The 24,321-nt window shown below is 30.9% G+C and overlaps 4 protein-coding genes across 18 annotated transcripts in view; 2 read left to right on the top strand and 2 right to left on the bottom strand.

Annotated features, from left to right (window-relative positions):
- The first annotated feature begins 4,519 nt into the window (after positions 1 to 4,519).
- LOC108322432 (auxin-responsive protein SAUR50) lies at positions 4,520 to 5,000 on the top strand. Its single transcript, XM_017554507.2, has one exon. It carries the CDS (start codon positions 4,520 to 4,522, stop codon positions 4,895 to 4,897), a length of 378 nt encoding a protein of 125 aa, XP_017409996.1. The 3' UTR covers positions 4,898 to 5,000.
- A 5,264-nt stretch (positions 5,001 to 10,264) lies between these two features.
- Positions 10,265 to 12,384, bottom strand: LOC108322469 (uncharacterized). The gene has a single exon (XM_017554574.2). The coding sequence runs from the start codon at positions 12,020 to 12,022 to the stop codon at positions 10,607 to 10,609; it is 1,416 nt and encodes a 471-aa protein (XP_017410063.1). The 5' UTR covers positions 12,023 to 12,384; the 3' UTR covers positions 10,265 to 10,606.
- A 1,180-nt stretch (positions 12,385 to 13,564) lies between these two features.
- LOC108322401 (adenosine kinase 2) lies at positions 13,565 to 17,383 on the bottom strand. Its single transcript, XM_017554476.2, has 12 exons — positions 17,257 to 17,383; positions 17,029 to 17,082; positions 16,235 to 16,281; positions 16,072 to 16,103; positions 15,889 to 15,990; positions 15,736 to 15,803; positions 15,497 to 15,573; positions 15,280 to 15,377; positions 15,131 to 15,201; positions 14,985 to 15,051; positions 14,714 to 14,897; positions 13,565 to 13,888 (listed from the first exon to the last, which is right to left on the bottom strand). The coding sequence occupies exons 1-12, from the start codon at positions 17,337 to 17,339 to the stop codon at positions 13,746 to 13,748; spliced, it is 1,026 nt and encodes a 341-aa protein (XP_017409965.1). The 5' UTR covers positions 17,340 to 17,383; the 3' UTR covers positions 13,565 to 13,745.
- Positions 17,384 to 22,869: 5,486 nt separating this feature from the next.
- LOC108322436 (uncharacterized) overlaps positions 22,870 to 24,321 on the top strand; it is a 38,450-nt gene continuing 36,998 nt past the window's right edge. For 5 of the 15 annotated variants that reach the window (XM_052872712.1, XM_052872716.1, XM_052872713.1 and 2 more), the window contains exons 1-3: positions 22,870 to 22,949; positions 23,205 to 23,262; positions 23,627 to 23,705. In XM_052872712.1, the coding sequence (XP_052728672.1) occupies positions 23,676 to 23,705 (30 nt within the window). In that variant the 5' untranslated portion in view covers positions 22,870 to 22,949; positions 23,205 to 23,262; positions 23,627 to 23,675. The other 10 variants (XM_052872714.1, XM_017554515.2, XM_017554521.2 and 7 more) reach the window with 9 other exon arrangements.

The following is a 24,321-nucleotide window of genomic DNA, read 5'->3' as shown; positions in this document are numbered from 1 at the left end:
CTGAATTGCGATTGCTAGAGTAAGATAATCATTTCATTTCACACAAGAAAATATCAGACAAAGCTGTTAACATTAATAAATCCAATTAAACTATGCATGCAAATGAGTAAGAGACTGAAGATCTGTTTATTTCAGGTAAAGAACCAAGTTTTCTCACTAGAGAAATAAATTAGTTTAATCACACTTCTTAATTATGTTTACTAGCTTATGACAGTTCTATCTAACATCTGTTCTGTTTAACTTTAAAACAAAGAAACGAACGCTGTAATACACACATCACGTCACATTTTAACAACAGTACCCGCTTGTTGTACCATAGATATACATTTTCATGTCAAAATGATTGTGTGAGAGGGCCCGAGGAAGATGAAGGACACATGTCAGCAGCTTATTTACGATTAGTTTAGCAAAACTTAGATGTTCTTCACTGTTGTTTTTCATCACAATTGAAGTATAACTTTAATAATGATCATAATGAAAATTTACATTGAAGAATATAAGTTTGGATAGTAAGGTAAAACTGATTCTAATGGAAAACAATACCAGAAATACATAAAGAGCTGCATATGTAAGTTTTATCCTGAACTGGGTAAAACCTCATTCTTTCAGGAAATAAGTTTAAAATTACATGTCTGAATTAAAGCTAAGAAAGTTCAAAAAACATAAATTTATTTGTACATCAAAACTTGTAACTGTGTACTGAAATTGTAAAAAACAATTTTCAAATTTGAATCCAATCATAGTGAGAAGAAAACAAGAATGTCATTCTTATGAACAATGTTAGCTTCAAGTAGGATAATGCTGATAATGCATAACATCTACTTATGTAATTTGAAGTCGAAAATAAGAAGATAGAATCTGCTGTTGCCTATAATTCTGTCTTCCATTTTAGGACATTCTGCAAACCTTATTTCTGACAATCAAACTCTAAAACATTATTTAAAACTCTTATATATGGAATGACAACTAAAGACTATGGACCTTTTTTTTCTTCCATAGAAAATAGTAGGTATTACTTCTCAAAACCAAGGTTTCCACAGACTCAACCGACACTAAATTTTAAATTTCACAGACGATTCTGACATAATAAAATCCCCACAGTAAGTATACAGAGAGGCATTGCTCCCTAAACGGAAGCATGGATAGGAATTAATGGAGGGATGTAGGTGGGCCACTTAGGAAGAAGTATTGACAAAGTGATAAAGTGGCCTGTAGCACCAGCTCATGTGAACAGAAAATGCACGTGGAATGGGAGCAAACTAATCCAAATCAAATAATTTCAGTGCACAAAATGGATGGTGATTGCAATTGTGTTACCAAGTTCCTGTAATTCCACTTCTCATTCTACAAACACAGAATATCACTTGCACTATGAATCTTATCATATCTCAATTTGAACAACTACCTCGTTTAGCCTTGAAAACCCTATTTCATCTTATGTTTTGAACAAGTAGTCATTGAATTTGGGTGAATGGATAGCTGTTACATCAATAAATTTGCACAGATATATGATCCATTTCAATTTGCAGTAACGATGTTTCTACAAAATGACCATCATAACACAAACTAAAGATAACAGCTGTTGGAAGAGGAGACTAAATTAGTGTGAAAACAAGAGATCAAGAAGCATTAACTACATGATCAAATCTTCTGAAAATGGAAGTTTGACTTTCATTTGTGACAGTTCGTGAATTTTCCTTTTCTACACAGATTTGCTATATTTGGTTATTTGACATGGCAATTTCTATGGAAATAATTGTCCAGGTTCATTTTTGAACTAATCTTCTTGCATAAATAGTATTTCCATTGCGAAATTAATTTCAAAAAATCCACAAAAAGGCTTTTCCATAACATATACTTGGCATGGTCCCTCTCATATCTGGAAAACTGTTGCAGGTTGTGTCAAAATAAACATGCTATTCTTTTCATACAACCCAGCACGACCCACTTTTGTCTAGGGTTAGCACGCTGAGTCTCAGTGGTCTCTGAGCATCTGTCTATGAAGAACAGACCACAAAAAAAGGATCATAAACCCCATCGTCGTCAATTATTTTCAATAAAAGAGCTAAAAGTTTTTCTTTCGTAGAAAATAGTGTTTCCAGCTCCCTTATAGCTTTCTAATTATAGTATGAAAAGGTAAGATTTTAAGAACTACCCCACTTTTTCCTCAACATCTCAACTAAAATAGAGTGGCAAAAGCTGTCTTGATACAAATTGTTTGGTTCTTTGATCTTTTTAGTTTATATTTTTGGTTACACTTTCAGTTTATCTGTATAGTATACTTTCTTATTACAAAATTATCTTTCTTGGTAAAAATTGTTCACCTTCCTTCTAAAAAAGTTTCATGTGCTTCAATGATAATATTAAGAACAATAAATAACTGAAACTTGAAAACCAATGAATTTTGTATGAGAAACCGGATTGCGGGAATCAAGTCAAACATGTCACATATACCAAGGCAAGGATTTCAGCAGGGTAAAGAACTGTGAGAGTCATTCTTTTGTCTACATGTTTTCTTCCATCCCTTATTCAATGTATAGCCCATAAAAGAGATATTTTATTATAACAATTTTCTGCAAGTTTTTTTACTTATTTATTTTCATCACATCATTCATTTTATAAGTTATCTTATACACATTTCCTCCTAAAACTTCTCTGACTGTAGAAACAGTTACGAGGAAACATAGGATAACCCATTCCTAAATACGTAAGTAGGAACAATGAAACTAATCACAAACTCCTTTTCTTAAAGGACTGAATAACATTTTTGTACGGATAGTACCATGAAAAAGTAAAAGCCTTGGCCGTTATGCAGAAATTCAAGGTTTTTGTATCTGAAACAAGTCCAAATAAGAACAATAAATTCACATCAATACGTGCTTAAAAAGTGACAAAGACACCAATGTTCTACAGTAAAAATGTCTGAGTAGGTCTAAATGCACTAAAGAAAATAAACAGATGTGGGTATCACATCCTCTTGAGACACATGTTTGTGGCTGCTCATGTTTATTTATCCGTGATACAAGGATAAAATACACAGCAATAATTATACTAGAATTTATTATCACTTATATAAAGCTTACTAAATATACATTGTAAAATAGAAAGGAATATAAAAATATGAAAATTCAAGAGAAATAAGCGGTTTTGCACTTCACCCAAAAAGCTTTTTCCCATCCCTCATTCATATCTTATCTTTTCCTAACCAAGTTGTGGGGTCTGAATGTTAAGAACTTCGAAAGGTCACTCTATCAGGCACCGGCCTTTAAGAATTACAGAGAAAGACACTGTCCTTACATCTTGGGATAGATATTAATTAAATTAGCACATTAAATTTACTGTCAAGTGGCTTTTATGAGCAAATTTAACTGGTATGTCTGTATATTGTCAATGCAGCAGTCTTTTATTATTTATTTGCAGTGTTACTGTTTGTGCTCTATCTCTCTTAATCATGTTAATTATTTTATCATATATTTCATTCTCTTCTGTATAACTTTTATAAAAAGTTATGTAAATATGATTCCTCATTTTAACTGCTAGTATATAGTTGACATTTTGGCCTGATTCTACTAATTCAAAAGTAAATGTAATTGTAAGTACCATTTTAAAAGATCACACAAAACCTAGATTTTTCAATATGTTTACTTAGTTAAAAGTCACCTTTAACTTAAAATTCAAAACATTCTAAAATTAAATTTACAGCTATAAGCCAAAAACCGTGTAAATGACATGTATATCTATCGATCTAGCGAGAGCTAACATAAAAGTTATTTTGACTGTATTATAACTGAAATTAATCTACTATTTCTAAGCAATTACTCTGGCATTGCATGCTGGTATAATTTGACAAGGTGCAATGCTACAAAGAAGCTGCTAAAAAGCAAAGTCAGCTAAGTATCTGTGACACGCTTTAGAATAATATTATAATATATATTAGATTTTGATGTATCCAAGTATCTGACACACTAATTGGATATTGATGTTTCCGCAATAATTGTATAGGCAAAAGCTACGATGTATCATGTCAACCATTTACTGTATCTTTGGTTTTTAGCTCAAGTAAAACCTAGCCGAATGTAACACAAATCCTAAATAAAATGTTTCACATTCTTAAAATGTTTTCAGATTGGAGTCTTCTGCCATGCTTGTTGGTAGATGTTTTTATTAGGGAAAGAACTATCTATATAGAGAGAGGATCATCAGAATATTCAGTAATTAATGAGTAATTAGAAAGACCATTCTTAAAATGAAAGTTTTGCATGTCACACTGAAAACAAAAATCTAAAAGATTATATAGTAGGTAAAAAAAAAACACGACTTTTATATCAAACAAGGAGAAAAAAAAATAAGTATCTGACTTAGAAAAGCAAATGCATCCCATAATGTTCTGGAACATTTGTACTTGCCATGCCGCAATTATATAAACATTTTCATGTTCGGAGTACTCCACGTACTTTTTCTCCCTCTTTCTCTCTCTCTCTCTCACACAAACACATTTAGAAGCTTGAAGAGAAGAATAATGAAGGGGAAGTTTCTGAGAGGGTGTCTTAACAAGTGGAAGAAAGTGGGGAGTCGAGTGATCCAGTGTGGTGCCTACGGTTACTGCTGCGAATGGGAAGTGTGGCCATGGATGCAGAATGAAGGAGAATCTGATATTCCGAACGATGTGCCAAAGGGTCATTTGGTTGTGTACGTGGGAGAACACCACAAGAGATATGTGATAAAGATCACGTTGCTCCATCATCCTCTCTTCAAGACCTTGCTGGATCAGGCTCAGGATGAGTACGATTTCATTGCAGATTCAAAGCTCTATATTCCTTGCACTGAGCATCTTTTCCTCACTGTCCTTCGCTGTGCAACCTCTCCACATAATCAACGACTCTCTCTCTGCGTCTGAGTCATTATTTACCTCTAACAACTACCACCACACATATATATATATGTAGCCATAAAATATTATGTTGTAGATCGAGGTTCTTGTTATCTGTGTTTTTTCTCTTATCAGGGAACATGCAGAGTTAATTAGCGCATTGAGCAAATTAAGGGAAGTTCATTAGTTTTCAATATGTGTTAATTACTTGATCCTTGGATTGGATTACTTGATCCTTGGATTGGATTACTTAAGGATGATGAGGATCTCTTGGTAGCAATAAGAAAATTAACTGTAGTGTAGTAATATGCAGAAAACTTAAGTTTTACAGTATTATATACATATACATATACATGTGCACACAAACACACATTTTAAGGTACTTACAAACATGAAGAAAAGTTAAAAGTTTGTGGAGACATGTGTGCCCACCAAAGTCCAAGGTAGATCTGATACTCTACATGCATATAAATAAACTATGTATAGCATTTATATTGGGATAAGGATGTGTTTGGAAACCGTACAAGAACATATAAAGAGGAAAGTAGAGATAATAAAGTAGTCTCTTGAACCATTTTCTTTAGAACTCAGTTATATTATAATTTTATCTTTAAAAAATGTATATAAGAATTAAAGAAGAAAAGTATATTTAAATTAGATCTAAGTATGAACTTGTGAATAAGGTGAAGTATTACCGGAACGAAAATAATGAGTTTTCACCTCTAACTTTTGGGAAGCTGAATTATTGAGAGTTAGCTCTGGTGATCCCTGTGAGACCATGTCATACTCAGTTAATGGACACAAGTTTTGTCTTCTCATCCAACACATTCTGTCCTTCTGCAAATGATAGCAGAACCATTGGGCCTAACCTAAAGATATTTGCACTGGTTGACCTAGATTTTCCTCCGTCTTCATCTGTTGGAGCCATCAAAATCATTGTCAAGGAAATGTTTTTATTTTTCATATCTAAATGACTTCGAACACAAGGTTTCGATTAACTATGTGCTGTTTTGGATTAAAGTTTGGAAAAATAAGTTCAAATGAACTTCTTCTGCAACTTAAGTTTCAAAAGCAACTCTAGTGTAACTTTAAACTTGTCTTAAAAATAATACCTGTCGAGATAAAATAAGAGATAGATATGAGTTTATATATATATATATAAGATACCTCTATAGATAAAAGGTCTAGTAAAAACAAATCCGTGAGAACTTGACCCAAAACGGACAATATCTGTGAATGCTTCCGTTAGAAGAGGACTATACCAATATAGAAGTAACTCGCCCTTGGAGGTATTGTTGGGAATCCAAACCACATTGGATAGAAATGAGAAAGTAGAACATTATACAAAGATAAAAAAGATCCATTGTCTTAAAATTTTGGACAAATAGTGCATAGTTTCTTCTTAATATTTAAAGAATTAAAAGTGAATATTGTCTCATATTAATTCTATAAAACATGATTTAGAAACGTTCTCAAATATTCAATAAATAAAATTTATGAAATGATAAAAACTTGTTAAAAATGTGAGCATATTAATTACACTCAAACTACCATTATAGTTATAGTTATACTAAAATATGCATTCATTTTTATTGTATCAGTAACAATAATTAAATATATAAATTATGAGTATATCATTTTTATTTTTCAAAAATATGGGTTAAGATTCTACACTAAAATAAGGGTGTTTCTTCATACACCACCTCCGTATATTTCAACTTGCTCTGTCATGGGTAGTGAAATGATCTATTTGTCCTTATCTATATGAAACAATCCAAAAGAGGAAAATTCTAAATGATAATTTGGAATTTTGAAGTTTACATGGATGCAAGTTAAACTATATAGGTGCAAGAAGGAGTTGCCTAGAATAAATTGAAAACAATTTGCAATTTTTGTTTTATAATTTTTAATCATAAATTTCTAAATTTATTTATAATTTTTTAATCATAAACTTGAGTATCTTATTGAAATATTTTCTTACATCAATATAACACTTATGGATTAATTATTAATTATTTATTATTTACAAGTAAATAAGAAAATCTGCTATAAAAAACAGTACTTATAAATATTTGATATTAATGAAGAGAGTATTTAGTTATTTTCAACGCACAAGAATACAAAATTAAAAAAAAATACAGGTTGTAGGATGGGATGGGATGGATCAACATGATACACCTATACAAGATTACATACTTAAATTTCTAACTAGTTTCATACTTTTTTTTATAGCAAATTGTTTACTAACCCGCATATCCTAGCACGTATTGTCATTTTTACCTATATATCATGAATTCTAAGTTTTAAGGTTAAAGGTATTTTAATAATTTTCATTTTCAAAACTAAAAAGAAAAAGAAATCCCTAAACCCTTACTCACCTCTCTCATTCCTCTCAATCATTTCTCTTTCATCTCTCTCACTCCAACCTAACATTTTCTCTGTCATCTCTACTGTAGTCCCAATTGAAAAAATCAGAAACACTTGTAGTTAAACCATTTGTCTTTCTAAAGAGTTGAGTCATTGAGATATTCACCTTCAGGCAAAGGTTCATTCAAGATCTCTTCAATTTCATCATCTTTACTAACCTTTATAATTTCATCATATGCCCATTTTTACTAACCTCTATAATTTCATCATTTGCATATGTTGAATCATCATGTCTAAAAAAACCCTCTAGGCCAATTACCAATTATAAAATGAAAATTCATTATAAAATCATTTTTTGTAAAAAATTGTTTAACAACTGAGTGTTTATGATTTTTTCCAGACGAATTATCAATTCCTTTGATGTCATTATGCTTGTGAAAATCATTATAAAATTATTTTTTGTAAGATTGTTTAACGCCAGTGTTTTTGATTTTTTCAGTTGGAGCTACCATAGGATGACAGAGAAAATGTTAGAGTGAGAGAGATGAAAGAGAAAGGGTTAAGAGGAATGAGGGAAGTGAGCAAGAATTTTTTTTGTTTTGATATATAAGAGTATTTTTATCTACTAAAATTCGGTACACATTGTTAAAATGTACCAAGTGAAAAACATGAGTAAGTGTTAGCAAACCCATATATATATATATATATATATATATATATATATATATATATATATATATATATATATATATATATATATATATATATATATATATATATATAATCAGAATAATAATTTAAAATTTAAAAATATTAAGATTTTAAAATATGATTAAGGATATAATAATAATATAAAATGTGTATGAAAACAAGGAATTTCTAATCCACATTGTTATAGATATTTAACTACTATTATATACTATTTTTCTTCCGGCATATCTCGCTTCTGTTTTAAAAATTAACACATTTCAATATATTATTATAAAATATATCAGATTAAGCCTCAAAATTGAAAAAAAAAAGATGATAATAAAAATGAGATCACATACCTTTCACAAGTTAACAAATCATTAATGAAAAACTTGTTTTCTTTTTTAATTTATTAAAATGATATCATTCACTTAATAAAAATATGTTTATATACATATCATTGGTCGTCCGGATCCGTGGATCTCATGCCTTGATGCCTTGATTTCGAAAGACAAAGATTGAATGTATCTAACTTTTTGTTTTCTGAATTGAGAGCAATTATGAAGGAACATCATGTACGGATGGAATGTGTGAATTTTACGAGTGCTTTTAATTTATATTATTATTTTAGCACGAATGAATGCAATTGTCTGGGCCTCGGAGACCCTTGGCTACTTTCTCAAATCGCACGTTCATCTTGGCTACCTCTATTATCTCTATATAATATATTCCATTTCAAGTTTGATGTTTTCTCGAGTGAAAAAAATGTTGAACTAGTAATCAATCTGATTGTTTTGGATAAGTTCAGGATGGTGAGTGTCTTGTCTCACCATTACACACAAACACAATGTTTTTTTTTACTTTCATACTTTGGTTTGTCCACACCACACAACTAGAACTGCTGCTTAGTCGCTGCCTCCTTCCCCGTTTTTCTCTAATAAAATTTGAAAACTCACCCTTTGTTCTTAAAGCTGTCTCCATTTTTTTTGCTTCAAGTTTGCTTTCGAAAACTGCTCTCCTTAGGATTTCAAGAACACGCACAATTATTAAGGTTTGTTCAAAAGAGGATATAAACAAATACAAGTAATCATGCAATATTTTTCATTTAGTTCAAGTTTTTAATGTAATGAAAAGAAAGCAAGGTTCACTTTGGAAAACATTTTTTTATGTTTTTGCTTCCTTCTATTTTTTTTATTCAATGCACACTTCAAAATTATCTCCTCCAGTTTTCTTACAGCAATTCAAAGAAATTTTCTCGTATTTGGTCTTCTTGCAGCTTTACAAAAAAAGGGCATGAGATCAAGTAAGTGCATTTAGGTTATATATCAAAACAGAAAAACTGTCCAATATGAGAAAAATTAATAGACAAACTCCCCTCCCTCGTAATGGCCCTTCTTTTAGGTCAATTCCGAAGCTATCTGGTTGAAAAACAGCATTCCATGTCCCCGGGCTGGATGGAGTGGACTATCAGAGAAGACCAAATAAGCTAACCAAGTGAAACCGTATAAAAACAGAAATCCTAAGACTGCTGCTCACTTATTTTTCATGAAGAAGTGCTTCATGTATTTGATAGTAATAAGATTGTTATCAGCAATAGGTGAGAAGGGGAACCCTTCAAAGAACTTTCGTTTCACAAACAGCCAGGAGAAACAGTACAATTCATTAAAGTGCAATCTAGTTGGTTTTACAAACAGTTTATATCACAATTCATCTTCAGGTAAATTCCATTACTCTAACAAAACATTTATACATAAAAAATCGCATTCCTCGATGCTAGTCAAAGGGAAAGGATTGCAAATTCAGGAAGACAAATTATTACAAAGTAAACATACAAAACACCAGAGAGAAAACATGAACTGTTTACTCTGAATATTAAAAAACAGTCTAGCAGAAGTACACACAAAGCTCTCCAAGAATAACTAAAAACTTGGAATGCGCCTTGATGTAGCCCTAGTTTTTTTTGCTATCAGCCAAAATTTTCCTCTCATTCAAACTTAGTCGAGTAACTCCATGATGCAAAACAAGTTTTATGAACTTTCTACAAGATGATTATATACATACAGCAAATGTGAAGGCTTGCTTATGAAAAGGATTTGATAATCATACAGAACAAAAAAGTATTAGCATGAACAGCCTTCCTGGAGAATTTCTAAAAGGGGGACACAATGCATAACTCAAACTAATAATTTTCCCTGTTCTATGTAGCAGATTAAAGTGCTTTTCATTGTTTGTGATTATGTCCAAGTCATGCCACCAAATCTCCCTAATAAATGGAGCATCACTCCAAACAAACAGAAGGCTATGCAGTTACTTTTGTCATCACAACATAAGCCCAAGTTGCATGGACAAAAATCATTACCATTCTTCATTACCCAAACCCTGTAATTTGTGACTATCATCACCAGCACATATTTGAGTGAACTAATTCAACAATTCCATGAATAATATACATAAGAACTACCCTCATTCAGAATATACACGAGAAGTAATCAGCCTTTTGGTGAAGTACACATTTGACACATAGCTGGTGACAAAACTAGAGAATGGTGGCAACAGCGACGGCAAATGTGGGAGACACAAAGAACCTTTGAAACATTGCTGCTGCTACTTGTGCATCACAATAAGAAAAAAGAAAGAAAAAACCACATTCATCCATCCAAGTTCAACCACCCTCAAATATCATCTGAGACCTTCAACCAAGCCCTCTAATTCCCTCTGTCCAAACCTCCTACCATGAAGATCGGCGTCCCTACACTTTGCCGCAAAGTAAAACAAAAGCCAAGTAACCATGAAGTAAACCTCCATGGTGGACTGAAACATCTTGGCGAAGGACCTCCCGCAAACCCGGCCCAAACCCCACCTGACAAAGGACCCACAAAGTATAGCCTCCAAGCACTTAACCTGAATAGCCTGGTTGAACATAGTAGATATCAAATAGCACCCTTCCTTCACAATCTCCCTCCCACTCTTCCTTGAGTCCACAATGGCAACCCAAGCATCCACGGAGAATATAAAAGCAACAAAAGTATCCACCAGAAACCAAGTAAACAAGAACCCAGAAATCTCTCTCTCAAAGCCCCTAACCCAAGGAGACATAACAGAGAAGGGCATCAATTTCAACCTCACAAAGAGCTTGAAAAAGGAGTACTGATCCTCAATTTCTCCGAAGTACCACAACCCCAGAAGCTGAGTCAACGCGTCCCTCACAGCCCAACGCATCAGAATAAACCCCGAAAGCCTCTTCAGACCTAACCTCGAACCATCCCAAACCAAAACCGTAACGGAGCTAAACCTCCCCAACAGATCATTCACAACGGAGACGAACACAACACCCAACACCCACGAATACGTCACGAGAAAAACGAGAATCACCCATCCATAGGCGGCGGAGAGGAAACTCACCAGAAAAAACAGCGCCGCCGCGTCCCGACGACCCACCTCGATCCCCTTCACGAAAAACTGCAAATCCACGCCCTCCTTCCTCTCCGCGTTCTCGTCCCGCTTCTCCTCCTCGCTGTCGCCGCTATCGTCGTCGCGAGGCGTTCGCGACGACAGGGAGGACAATCCCAGGGTATTGAAGGTGGTTCCAGAGCGGATGACTTGAGAAACCCTAACTCCGTCGTCGGCGAGGAGATCGGAGAAGGCTGAGGTGGGGGAGAAGGGGAAGAGAGTGAGAAGGGTGGCGTTGGCGGGGGATTTGGGGATTGAGCCGAAGAGGGACCGGTCGTCGTCATCGTCGCCGGAGAAGAAGTCATCGTCTAGGGTTCCGACGCGGGTGAGGTGGAGGAAGGGGCGGCGTCGGTGGCGGAGGGCGTGGTTGGCAGCTGTGGATGGGAGGTCGTGGCCGTGGCCGTGGCCGTGATGGTGGGCGTTTCCGGCGAGGTCGAGGCGGGAGAGGAGGGCCCGGAGAGAAGGGTCGCGGTCGATGAAGGAGGTGACATGGGCGGTGCCTGTCTCGACGAGGGTTCGGAAGGAGAGGGTTAGGAGAGAGAGGAAAAGGAATGTGATGAAATTGGATGAGAACGATGACAGAGATTCCTTCAATAGGTGCGATGTGGAGCGAAGGTGGTGCAGCCGTGGGTGGTGGTCGCTCATGGCGATTCAAATAATGCCTCCGATTTGTTTCTTTAGTTACGTTGTGATTTCCTTTCTTGCGATTTTCTTTCAACAAAGGTAAGAGAAGGTGGTGGTCGCTGGCTGGCTATGACTCTGGGAGTTTTTCTCACGCGCTTCGGTATGGCCGTGCATTCAACGCTCTAGGTGACAATACGAGATGAGAAGATGAGATTATGAAAATAAAAAGATGAGTCGTCGAGATATTGATTTGGGCTTCCACTTCAGAAGACTTACTTTATCAGGATAAAACAAAACCGTTAAAATGAAACTTCCGCTGTTGCCAATAACTCTTATGTCTTAAATTATTTGAGTTATATGATTTAACTTACATAATTTAACTAAATTTCATGTTATTAATAAATTTGATTATTTTTAATATTTTTTATTTGTCATCAGTATTTAAAAACTTTATATTCATTAATTGACGTGGTTAATATTTTGTTTAATCACCTTAATTGTTTTTATGTATTATTTTGTCTAAATTTGTGATTAACATAATATTTTATTTTTATTGTTTGACGAGTAAACAAAACTAAGTCGTTTATCATTAATACAAAATAATTCATTAAACAAAGTGATATGATATCAATTATATTACTATGTTAGCAAAACATTTAAATAATAAAAATTTAATTAAAAACTATAATTTATTACCAATTTAAATTTTAAAAAAACATTTATTGACCAATTTCATTACATGTGATTTTTTAAAAAACAAAAAATGAACTACCAAAATGTATTATTTTAAGGACTTAGATTTCGAATTAGATTGAACAGTGAATACTGATGAAAGTAATGGTCATAAAATATTAACTGAAGCTCTGGAATGTCCTTAATTTGCTAGCTAAACAAAACAAATTTGTTTCGGATAGCAAAAGCATTGGTCGGTAGCAAAAGAAAAGAGCGTTTCAGCGATCCAGCTGCACAAAGCTGTCCTTGTTCCAAGCAAGCCGTTTCAGCAGAAGAGAACCAATCAATTGGTAATATGGTCTAAGCAAAGGCATAATCGCCTCTTACACGATAATCAAATACTTCGTCAGCTTTTTGTCTCATTCTTGTCCGATAAATTTTGTCCATATAAAAACCATCACATTACTTACAATTTTTAAATAAAATTTATTGACAGATTTTGAATTGTAAATATAGTAAACTATTTACACTACGGAGACCCTGTACTCTTAACGAGGGAAACCGAATTTAAATTGAATTAAAATATTTAGAAATCCAAGGCATATTAAGATGGCAATTTAACATTTTTACAAGATGAACTAGTAAAGCAGCTGAACAAACTCATCAAATTCAAAATATTCATATTAAAAATCATTTTAGGGGAGGACAATTTTAAATATCTAAAAATTCAACCCAGTAAATCGTGTTTTAGGAAATTTTGCCAATGTGAAAAGAATTAATCAATCGGGTCAGGCGATTGATACTCGCAGACGAAGTGGCAAGCAGGCCTACTCATTTCCTAAGCACGGTAACATTGTTCAATGTCAAATAAAAAAACACTTGGTAAGAAACTTGACAAAAAATAAGACTGCCATATAACAATTCAATTGTCCGTTTCCTTCCACTGAAACTTTTCCTGATTCACCCAAGGGATGAAAAATAAAAGCACTTAACAGCAACTATCACAATACAACAAGATGTTTCCTGATGACAATCAAAAGTTCATAAAGGCAATAGAACTGAGAGAAATCAGTCAATGGAAATTAGGCTTCTCTGGGTAAGTACAGCCAGATCTTTGGATGATAACGTTTGCTGCATAACAGCCAGCTCTCACACATTCTTCAATGGGCTTCTCCTGAACCAATTGTGAAAGAAATCCTCCAACAAATGCATCTCCTACAGAGAAAAAATAAGAGGGATGAAACTAAATCCACATCTTGCTTATAAACTACCAATGTGCGTGCCTTAAAAATCATAAATAATGTCACGATCTTTCCATGTTGGTAGGCAATGTTGTATGAGAATAAAATCCAATGCATTTAAAAGAAGTGCAGAGAGGAATTATGTATTGTATGTATGTGTATGACAGAATTTATAGCCAGCATGGATTTAGAGCATATCACAATTGAAGTCAACAGCAACATGTGAAAATAGGCTTGCTACACAAAGCCTAAGCTTGACCTAATTCTCATATTTAAGCTGATTTATTTAACTAAAAGGGCCGTTTAGCACTTTTTTAAAACATAGTCTAGTCTAAAGTCTATTTGGTAAAGAACTCTTTTAAATAGGTAAAAAACCCACCAGTAAATAGGCTACTAAACTTTACTTACATGTTTATTAAAAGTATTAAGCCTTTAAATAGAACAATAAGAACATAATCTCAAAATACGTAAATTGTTAATATTATAATAGTTATGACAGATGCCAAAATAATGATACTATTTTAAATAATTATAAAAAGTGGAGCCTTTCCTCACTATATTGAATCAAACAATGTTATGTTTTTCATTATGAACTACATAATCAGAAAATTAATTCCCCATTCGATCTAAGCCATTCCTAAACTAATGATTATGCACCTCAACTATAGGGCTATTCTCCAACTAATCCACTCTGCCCTATGTATCCGCTTATCACATGAAAGACCATTACGAGATTTATTTACATAAATAAATACGTAAAATAACTGCATTTGAACTCTTAAAACTATTAGCACAGCACCTGCTCCGTTTGTATCAACTAGCTTCTCTTTAGGCAAAAGTTCCACGGGGAACTTTTTCACCTTCCCATCCTCAGCAACACATACAGGATCCGCACCCTGTGTGATAACTGTTATCCTTTTGTGCGTTCCTGATGCCTTTGGCCATTGGGAAATCTTTAGAGCTATCTCCTCGACATTTTCAGTCTAGAAAAAAAAGACCAATAAATGTAATGGTTTAACATTCTACATCCAAAACCACAACTTGCCTAAATATCTGATATCAAGGGTTACCTCCCAGCCTTGAATTTTAGAAAATATTTTTGCTTCAGTCTCATTTCCAAAAACAAAATCTGTATACCTGAATAACATAATGGACATTCTTAAGAACAAATATGTAGCATTTCAATCATTTTTATTTATCAGAGATGAATCCTTACGGTAGAGCTTTCTCCAGTCTCTCCCTGAATATCTCACAGATGAAAGGGGCAGAAAGGTTCATCGAGAAGATCTGCATACATAAATACAATTAATCATCCGAAACCTCCTTCAAAAGAAAAAATAAATAAAATTTTCAATCATATTTAACCTTGTTATTTGCAGCAGCATGCTCAGCAACTAACAGGATAGAATCTGGTGATACAGTGAGGAAAAAGCCAGCAATATAAATATATTTAGCCTTTTCAACTGTGAGGGAAAATTGCACAATAAAATATGTCAGTCAACTGAAGTTTGAATTATGAATTACACAGCCATGAAGAAATTAAGAAAAAAAAAAGAGCCTGCATAGACCAACAACAAAGTACCTAGTGCCCAATTCTCTGGTTTCTTCAAATGCCCAGACTTGTAGCAATTTGCAGCTGCTAAGTTTGCAACAAGCGACCTGTATTCAGAGCAGAGGTGATCAAAATGTAAGGCTTCCAAAAATTTGCAATCAAGTAGAAGTCAGGCTGAAGGACATACTTTATTTATAAACGGCATAAAATAATTTCAATTATAAAAAAACACTGAAGCAAAAAAATACAGAAATTTGTTATTGTTTGACCTTTCGCCACCAATTATACAAACAGCACAAGTTCCAGTAGGTGAGGATTCATCTTCATGATAGTGAGCCTGGTGAATGAAAAATAAGATAATTTTTATGCCAGTGTAGAGAAGCACGTCACAATGAGAGGAGAAGATGAGTGATTAAACCTACTTTTACACCAGCAAGCTTTGTGCTCTTCTTCATCTCTTCGCCAAACTTATCCTTTCCAATGCCACCCATGAAACTTGTTGCACCAGGAACTTGGAGCATCCACTACAAGAAGTAATGGTAAATTACTTTAACCAAAGCTACTACACATCCAGAGTATTACTAACTAACTATAGAGATACATACCTGAGCAACCTTGATTGAATTTTGAGTAGAACCTGCCAGCAAAAAAAACAAATTGTAGCAACTGTCATTACCAACTATGTTTTTCCACTGCTAATCGATTTCTTTCTTTCTTTTATTCAATTCGCTTTTGATATTATGCAATACTCCAGATCTAGTGAAATACCTCCAGCAATGTACTCCACGTCATATTTCTCAACCAACTCTTCATATCTGAAATGGGGCATCTTACCAAATTAACTAAAAATATATGTTTTAACAGGTAACCATAAAATAATCTGCAATTAAAGATGAGCAGAGAGAGATCCAAAATGTTATTAAAATATGAGTCTGAATACCATATGCACTATTGCAACAAATCTTTACAATACAAAAATACTCACAGGGATACCAATTACCAGGTATATAAGGGAAGACATACCAGAATCTAAATATTCCTTCAATAATTAATATAAAACTTAGATCCAGTTCTGTAAACATTTTCTTGTGTTGTATTTCAATTAGAGTTGAGATTTCACCGTAAATCTTTTAATGCAGACCTTTGGTCTGATTGTTAAAGTAAATCTTTGATTATAATTTTAAAATATATATATATATATATATATATATATATATATATATATATATATATATATATATATATATATAAAATCACCCAAGCAACTATTTACCATATAACAGTATCTAAGTTTTGTCCTAATAAGAATAAGCCCACGCAACCCAAGAACCGTATCAAACTAGCACGTTTCTGATATCCCAAAAACACAGTCAAAAGCTATATACAACATCACGCTCCAAAGTGTAAAGGACTGCAGTGCTTGTAATGACACAAAATTCGACGTTCCAATGATAAAAAAACCTCAGGCGCCAAAGCAAAACAACAAACCGCAAACTCAACCAAACAAAACGAAGGCGTTAGAGGGCGATCAACACAGCGCCGCGTAAACGGAGAAATCTCACATAGGTTTGTGCTTGTCATGCGCAAGAATGGCATTGTTCAAGGTGAGAGAGTACCTGTCATGTCAGACAGAAAAACAAAAGAAAGAACACTCAGAAGCAAACCACACGATTTACGACGTCGTTTCACCATCCAAGAAACGATGTTAATCGTTATCTCAGGAAATTAAAAGTAACGATAATGGAGGAAATAACGGCATGCAAAAGAGAAAGGTGGCGAGAGTGATTTACTTTTTCAAGAACTCAGGGTCGACGATGGCGGAGATGTCGAGGAGAGGATTTCCCATGCCGAGAAGAATGCCTTCGGACGCCATTGTAATCGAATCCAACGAAACGGTAAGAGAAGAGTGAGTGACTGAGAGGGTGAACGAAGAAAATACAATGTTACGGTTTTATACGTGGTGCTTACTTAGTAGTGGCGTGTGTCTCTTGGGCCCACACGTTGAAATTGAAATTTGATTTGTCATTTTCCACTAGGGTGTTCTTCCTGCACTCTCTTTCTTCAACTTGCACCCCAAGTTTTTCTTAATACCCATTTAATCCTAAAAGAAAATTTAAAAACCTACAACCATAATTATATCACTAATATAGACAAAATTAATTAAACTGTGCAAAATTATTAAAAATTAAACTGAATAAAAAATAGTTTGTTTTGAACTAAATTACTTTTTATTCTAATAAATTAAACTAATCTGAACAATTATTTAAAAAATTAAAAAGAAAAATTAATTAAATTGATAGAAAAATTGGTTCAGTTAGTTTTAGTCTAAATTTGACTGAATTAGGTCGAGAAGACTACAGAAAAAACTTAGTTAAGTCGATCTCAATCGACATTCGGCTCAGTCTATCTTGGTCAAATTCGGTTGGAATGATCACAGTTGAATTTTTCTCGATGAGTTTTTCAATCTGGATCAATTTAGAATGATCAACTTTTCTGTATTAGTAAGTTGAGTTTCAACCCATTTTTTTATTTTCTTATCTGTTGTATGTGGATTCCGCTCAGCTTGCATGTGTCTTTTAAGTCATCAGTTTCAGTCTTTGCTAATTAGTTATTTTAATGGTGTACATCGTGTTTCTTTTGTTCATAAGAGCATGTATAACTTCCTTTGTGTTTGGAGTTGTTTTAAGCTTCCTATGACAATTTGATCATTTGTCAAGTAAGAGAAGCTAATTGCGTTGTTTTAAGCTTTTAAGTACTTTGATAATCTCATATGGTATGCTTAGATTTGATTAAATGAATTGAGTTATTGAATTTGGGTATTTAAGCTTGATGAAATTTTGTTGTGTTACGGTATAATTGCTTGATTTTAGTATGAAATCTTATTGTTTGGTATGAAAAAATTCTTATGCAATTGCTTGTTAAATGGACTAAATCATTGGTCAAGTGAGCAAATTGATATCTAATATAAGGTTTAAACATGTTTTGGAATCAATCAAAATGTTAAGGATACTATTTTGGTCATTTGAATAGGTATTGAGTGCAAATAGATCAAGAATTACAACTGCTAGTTTATGTATGATGTGGCGTTGAGCGACTTTAAGTGGCGTTGAGCGCTGCAAGGTCAAGGTCACTAGGCTCTAAGTGGTTGAATGACCATTTTGGGCATTAAGAATTACGAAGTCAACAAACTTTTTATTTTTTGGGTGTTGAACTATTTTCTTCATAATTCGTTAGGCAAGAGAAAATGTGAGAGTTAGCACCAATTCCGATGTTGAACACTTTATGTTTTAAAATCAATGTATGTTTTATGTGATTTTCTGATTATTACTTATTTGAATGACTTATCATGGATTCTTTGGATGTGTGTTATGGAAACTGTGATTCTTCATAAATTGATATCTTGTTTGTAAATGTGTATGACAATGATTCATGTATAGTATGGTGATGGTGATGAGTTGTTATTGATTATGTGCATGATATATGTGTTTGGCGTAATTTCATGGATCTCGTGGACAAATTTTATAGTGACATTCAATAGTTATGTGTTTGACGTAAGTCCACGAGTCTCGTTGAGAGATGTTGTGGTAGTGTTTAATAGTGTAATGTACTGATGTAGAGATTTCATTTTAGAGGTTATTCTAAAACTACAATAACTATCTAATCTTAAGTAAAAATGAGTGTGTAATTTTGTGAGAATTATTAGTCTATGGTTTGATTCTTTTGCCATAGGTGGTACATGGATTAACCTTGTATAATAACTTCTTTCAAAGTAAAGATATAATTAGTTTATGGTTTTATTCCTTTGCCATAAGTGGTACATGGATTAACCTTGCATAGTAATTTCTTTCAAAGCAAAAACTCTAGATTTCTTTTTCTCTCTTCATTTGCAAAAATCTTCTTCTCCATAAACGGGCCCAAAGAGAGAGTATTAACAGCAGGGTAACAAAAAACAAATTTGCACAAGGAAAAAAAGAACTAAGCCATAACTAAAAATAGAGGAAAATAATAAAATGAAATAAAAAAATATAAAAGTAAAATAAAAAGGAAAATAAAAACAAAAATAAAATAAAATTAATGAATAAATTAATAAAAAAACACAAGAATGTACATAGAAAAGAGAAAAAACAGCACAACAAAATAAGAAGGTGTTTCACCCTACACCTCCAACATCTCATAGTGCACCTCCAAAAATAACACTTTTTTATTTTTAACACCTCCAATTTTTTCAAAAAATTCATTTTTAACTTTAATAAATATCATTTTATTTTCTTCTCTTTCTTACTAAAAACACTTTAATAAATATTTTTTTACTTTTTCCTCTTTCTTATTAAAGACACTTTGCACCACCTTAATAATAATTTTAATTTAATTTAAAATTTAAATATTATTTAATATAATTTTATATGTTAATAATTATTAAAATATGATTTATACTATAATAATAGTTATATTAAAAAAAGTAAAAAATAATTAAAATAATAATAATAATAATATAAAATTTGATTTAATATATTCAAATATATTAAATTATATTCAAATATTAAAATAAATTAAACAAATTTTAAATTTTAAATAAAAACAAAATTTTTAAAAAACTTGTATATCGGATATCAAAAATCAGTTTTGTTTTTTATTTAAAATTTAACAAATATTTAATTTAATTGAAAATTATAATATTATTTATTATATTTTTATATTTTAATAATTATTAAAATATGATTTATATTTTTATAATAGTTTTATTAAAAAATAAAAACAACAATAATTAAAGTAAGAATAACAATAATAAAAATAAAAATAATATTAAAAATCACATTTAATATATTTAAATATATTAAATTAAATAATTATTAAAATTTAATTAAAAATCAAAATTTTAAAAAAATTTCTTTATCGGATATCCGTATCATAAATTTGTTGGATTTCTATATCTGATTAACACATTTTCTAAAAGTTTGTTTTTTATTTAAATTTTAATAATTATTAAATTTAATTTAATATTTTAATATAATATAGTATATTTAAATATATGTAATGTGATTTTAAACATTATTTTTATTTTCATTATTTTTACTTTTATTTTAGATATTATTATTTTTATTTTTTTCATAAAACTATTATAAAAATATAAATTATATTTTAACAATTATTAAATTATAAATATAATAAAAAATATTATAATTTTTAACTAAATTAAATATTTATTAAATTTTTTAAATAAAAAACAAAACTGTTAACATATTTTATAGATTTTGATATGATAAACAAATTTTTAAAAACTTTTGTTCCTATTTAAAATATAATAATGATTTAATTTAATTTAATTTAATATTTTAATATGATTTAATATATTTGATTATATTAAATCAAATTTTATCTATTTCCATCGTTATTATTTTATTTTATTATTATTTTTTTAATATTATTATAATATAAATCATATTTTAATAAATATTAAAATATAAAATTATATTAAATTATATTTAAATTTTAAAATAAATTATATTATTATTATTAAAGTGGTGTAGAATGTCTTTAATAAAAAAAGAGAAAAAATAAAAAATATTTATTAAAATGTTTTTAATAAATAGAAGATGAAAATAAAAAGATATTAATTAAAGTTAAAAATAAAATTTTTGAAAAAATCAGAGTTATAGATATTAGAAAGTTAAAAATATTTTTTTTTGAAGTGTAACATGACATGATACGTTATGTTAGAGGTGTAAGATGAAACACTTAGGAAAAAAAAAAGATAGGGGTTGAGCCCATCTTTCTCATTTCGTGAACAGAAACCTAGAGAGGCACTGACTTCCTCTTTTTAAATATTGTTTTTTAAGTGGATATGAGGAAGTGAATTTAAGGGGATTTAAGAGGATTTGAATATAATCTTTTTTGTCGTTAATTTGAGTGACTTTGGAGGTAAATGAGAATCAATTTGGACATTTACCTCCAAATTCACTCAAATTAACGAAAAAAAAAATATCTTCAAATCCTCTTAAATCCACTCCCTCAAATCCCCTTAAAAGAACAATGCCTAAAAGTTATGTTCAAATCCTCTTAAATCCACTCCCTCAAATCCCCTTAAAAGAACAATGCCTAAAAGTTATGTTTTCATTACGTAACATCACCGTTTTAAAGTACAAATGTGCATCTTTTCATCTTCTTTCAAATTCCCACTCCGGTACAAATTAATAAACGCGTCAATGCATGGCTTGTCTTCCCGCCTTATCAAATTATAATTGTTTTTTATTAAAATATATTTTAACTTAATAATTTTAAACCTAATATTCTCATAATTTTTTATTATATAAATAATTTTTTTATATATTAATAAGCTTATATCCTAAATTTTGATTAAGTGTATGATTTAAAATAATAAATTTTACATATCTATAAAGAGATTGAGATTTAAAAATTAAATTTAAATATTTACTAAAGAATAAAAATAAAATAAAAAGAAACTTAAGATTTTTAAATATAACTTTACGATCAAGTTTATTTTCTACAACCAGAATCAAAATTTATTACTTTTATTCATTTTTTATATATTTATCTTTAATAATATTTTATATATTATAACTTTTTATTTTATATAGAAATACATAGATACTTCAACTAAAACATATGAATTTCCCTGTTTAAAACTCTAACAAAAAGAAGAAATGAAATTTTAATTTCATTATAAAAAGAGTTATGAGCAGAGAAAGATAAGTAGTTAATAATGAAAATAATTATGATCCTTAAATCTATAATAATGAAAAAAGTTATGAACAAAAAAAGGTAAGTAGTTAATAATGAAAATAGTTATAATTCTTAAATCTATAATAATGAAAAAGAATCTAGATGATGCTTATATTATTGATGAAAATATACATCATCGAAACTAATGAAAAAAATATTGATACAGATTAAAAATATTTATTAATAAAAAGTGTTCCTATTAAAATTATTAGTATACACTTTTTTAACATTTGAAAAAATTCAAATCTTAAAAACTTTGAAATATGATAATGTACTGGATTTTAAAAATAATTATAAAAATGAAAGATATAAATCAATTAACGTTTTTAATTACATTAAAAGAATATATTATTTTTTAAATATATATATATATATATATATATATATATATATATATATATATATAACATATACAATAATATTAACAATTGCTTTAATCCATTTTTTTTCAAAATTAAAAATAATAAAATTTTATTGAAAATCAGCGTAAAATTAAACATGTTAATCTGATTATATATTAAAAAATATATTAAATAAGATTAATTACAATAAATTTATAAATAATTTTCATCCTAAAACATAAAAATATAAATTGTAAATAAAATGTAGATATATTTTAATATAAATTATTATATAATAAATAAACATACCTCATTTTTAAATTTGATTTCAATTCCTTCTGTCACTTCTGCATCGACTTCTTCACCGTGATTAACATCCAGGGGTTGCGTGTGATTTCACGGTGAGAGAAAACACATGTGAAGCATGGCAAAGGGTCATGTTCTTCTTCCTCGCCGTTATTCCTCCGCATGGATTTTTGTTATTTTCTTTTTAACTCTATACAGTAAATGCGCAGGGTTTTTCTACTTCGTTGATGTTGATAAAAATCACTCTTTAACAGTAGTTAGCTAAACGTTGGTGAATGCCAGCATTTTCATTTCTCACATTTTTGCAGTTTAAGGTGGAATAGCAGTTGATTAATTACTTTATTTTGCAGTTTATTTGTTTACTCTGAACAGGCTCGTAGTATATACCAAAAGGTGCTTGTGATCAAGGTAACGTGAGGGTTATTACACATGTAGGGTTTCGGGGGATTGTTCTGTTTTGTTCACCTGAAATCACTGTGACCTAAGAGGTAACAAACCCATATGTAAGAAAACTTGTACTACAAACTATTTTGAACTTCCGATTTTATTTTCTTGCTGATGAGCTGTTTTCGTCGTCTTACTAAGTTAAAAAAATGAATTTTTATAAGGTAGGTCTCGTGGTGCTCTTTGTTTTAAAAGATGGTACTTTATCTGTAAGTAAATTAAGTTAGAAGAACCTAGTTTGGGTTCCGGATTATTTTTTTTAGAGGTTATGCATATTATACGACCCTTTAGAATAGACTTTACCAATTCTTCTCCTTTAATGTTTCAGGTAGTCCGTGACAGATACTTCTCCAGAGAACCGGACTGCTGTCTTTGACATGAGCTATCACACTCTTGTTATGGATGAAGTAGGTTTTGGAATTCATTTGGCATTTTGTAGACTACTTTATTTTCATGGGAAAGTGACGTGTCTTAGATAATTTATTTTAAAGGTTAAATATGTTTTTAGTTCCTTGAATGTAAAATTAAAATTTATTTATATTTTAAACTTTGATACATCTTAATTTCTAAATTTGAAAAGTGAATAGAAACTCAACCACATTAATTCTCGTTTTATCAGTGTTTTAGACTAACATTTAGGTTGGAATGTGTTAGGCATTATAAACAACACAAACGATCAATTTAAAACGTCCTTTGACACTTTCAAAAAATTTATATCAGTTGGATTATAAAGATTATATCTATTCATTTTTAAGATTGAAGACTAAGTACCAAGGTTTGGGATAAAAATGAATTTTAATTTCATGTCAAAGTTTAAGAACTAAAAACATATTTAACCCTTATTTTAAATAAATAAATAATAATAGTAATTATCATGTAATGGAGTGAAGTGAAATGTCCTATTGAATAAAATGTGAAGTACAAAGAGCTAAAATGAAATGAAATGTAGGAAAGCAGTTAGCTGGTAAAAGACAATTTTACAATAGTGACAAAATTTGGGAGTATGGTTCAAATGTATAAAGT

This window comes from Vigna angularis, chromosome 2, assembly GCF_016808095.1.
Source record: "Vigna angularis cultivar LongXiaoDou No.4 chromosome 2, ASM1680809v1, whole genome shotgun sequence".
Lineage (NCBI taxonomy): Eukaryota > Viridiplantae > Streptophyta > Magnoliopsida > Fabales > Fabaceae > Vigna > Vigna angularis.
The sequence above is the reverse complement of the archived record's forward strand: the minus strand, read 5'-3'. Positions and strand labels throughout refer to the sequence as shown.

What these genes read in the sequence shown, in the direction of transcription:
- LOC108322432 (XM_017554507.2), top strand. Translation starts at nt 4,520, where the DNA reads ATGAAGGGGAAGTTTCTGAGAGGGTGTCTTAACAAGTGGAAGAAAGTG.
- LOC108322469 (XM_017554574.2), bottom strand. Translation starts at nt 12,022, where the DNA reads ATGAGCGACCACCACCCACGGCTGCACCACCTTCGCTCCACATCGCAC.
- LOC108322401 (XM_017554476.2), bottom strand. Translation starts at nt 17,339, where the DNA reads ATGGCGTCCGAAGGCATTCTTCTCGGCATGGGAAATCCTCTCCTCGAC. An exon ending in ATGCTGCTGCAAATAACAAG is followed by an intron (nt 15,202 to 15,279) that starts GTTAAATATGAT and finishes TTATGTATGCAG; the next exon opens with ATCTTCTCGATGAACCTTTC. An exon ending in CTAAAATTCAAGGCTGGGAG is followed by an intron (nt 14,898 to 14,984) that starts GTAACCCTTGAT and finishes TTTTTTTTCTAG; the next exon opens with ACTGAAAATGTCGAGGAGAT.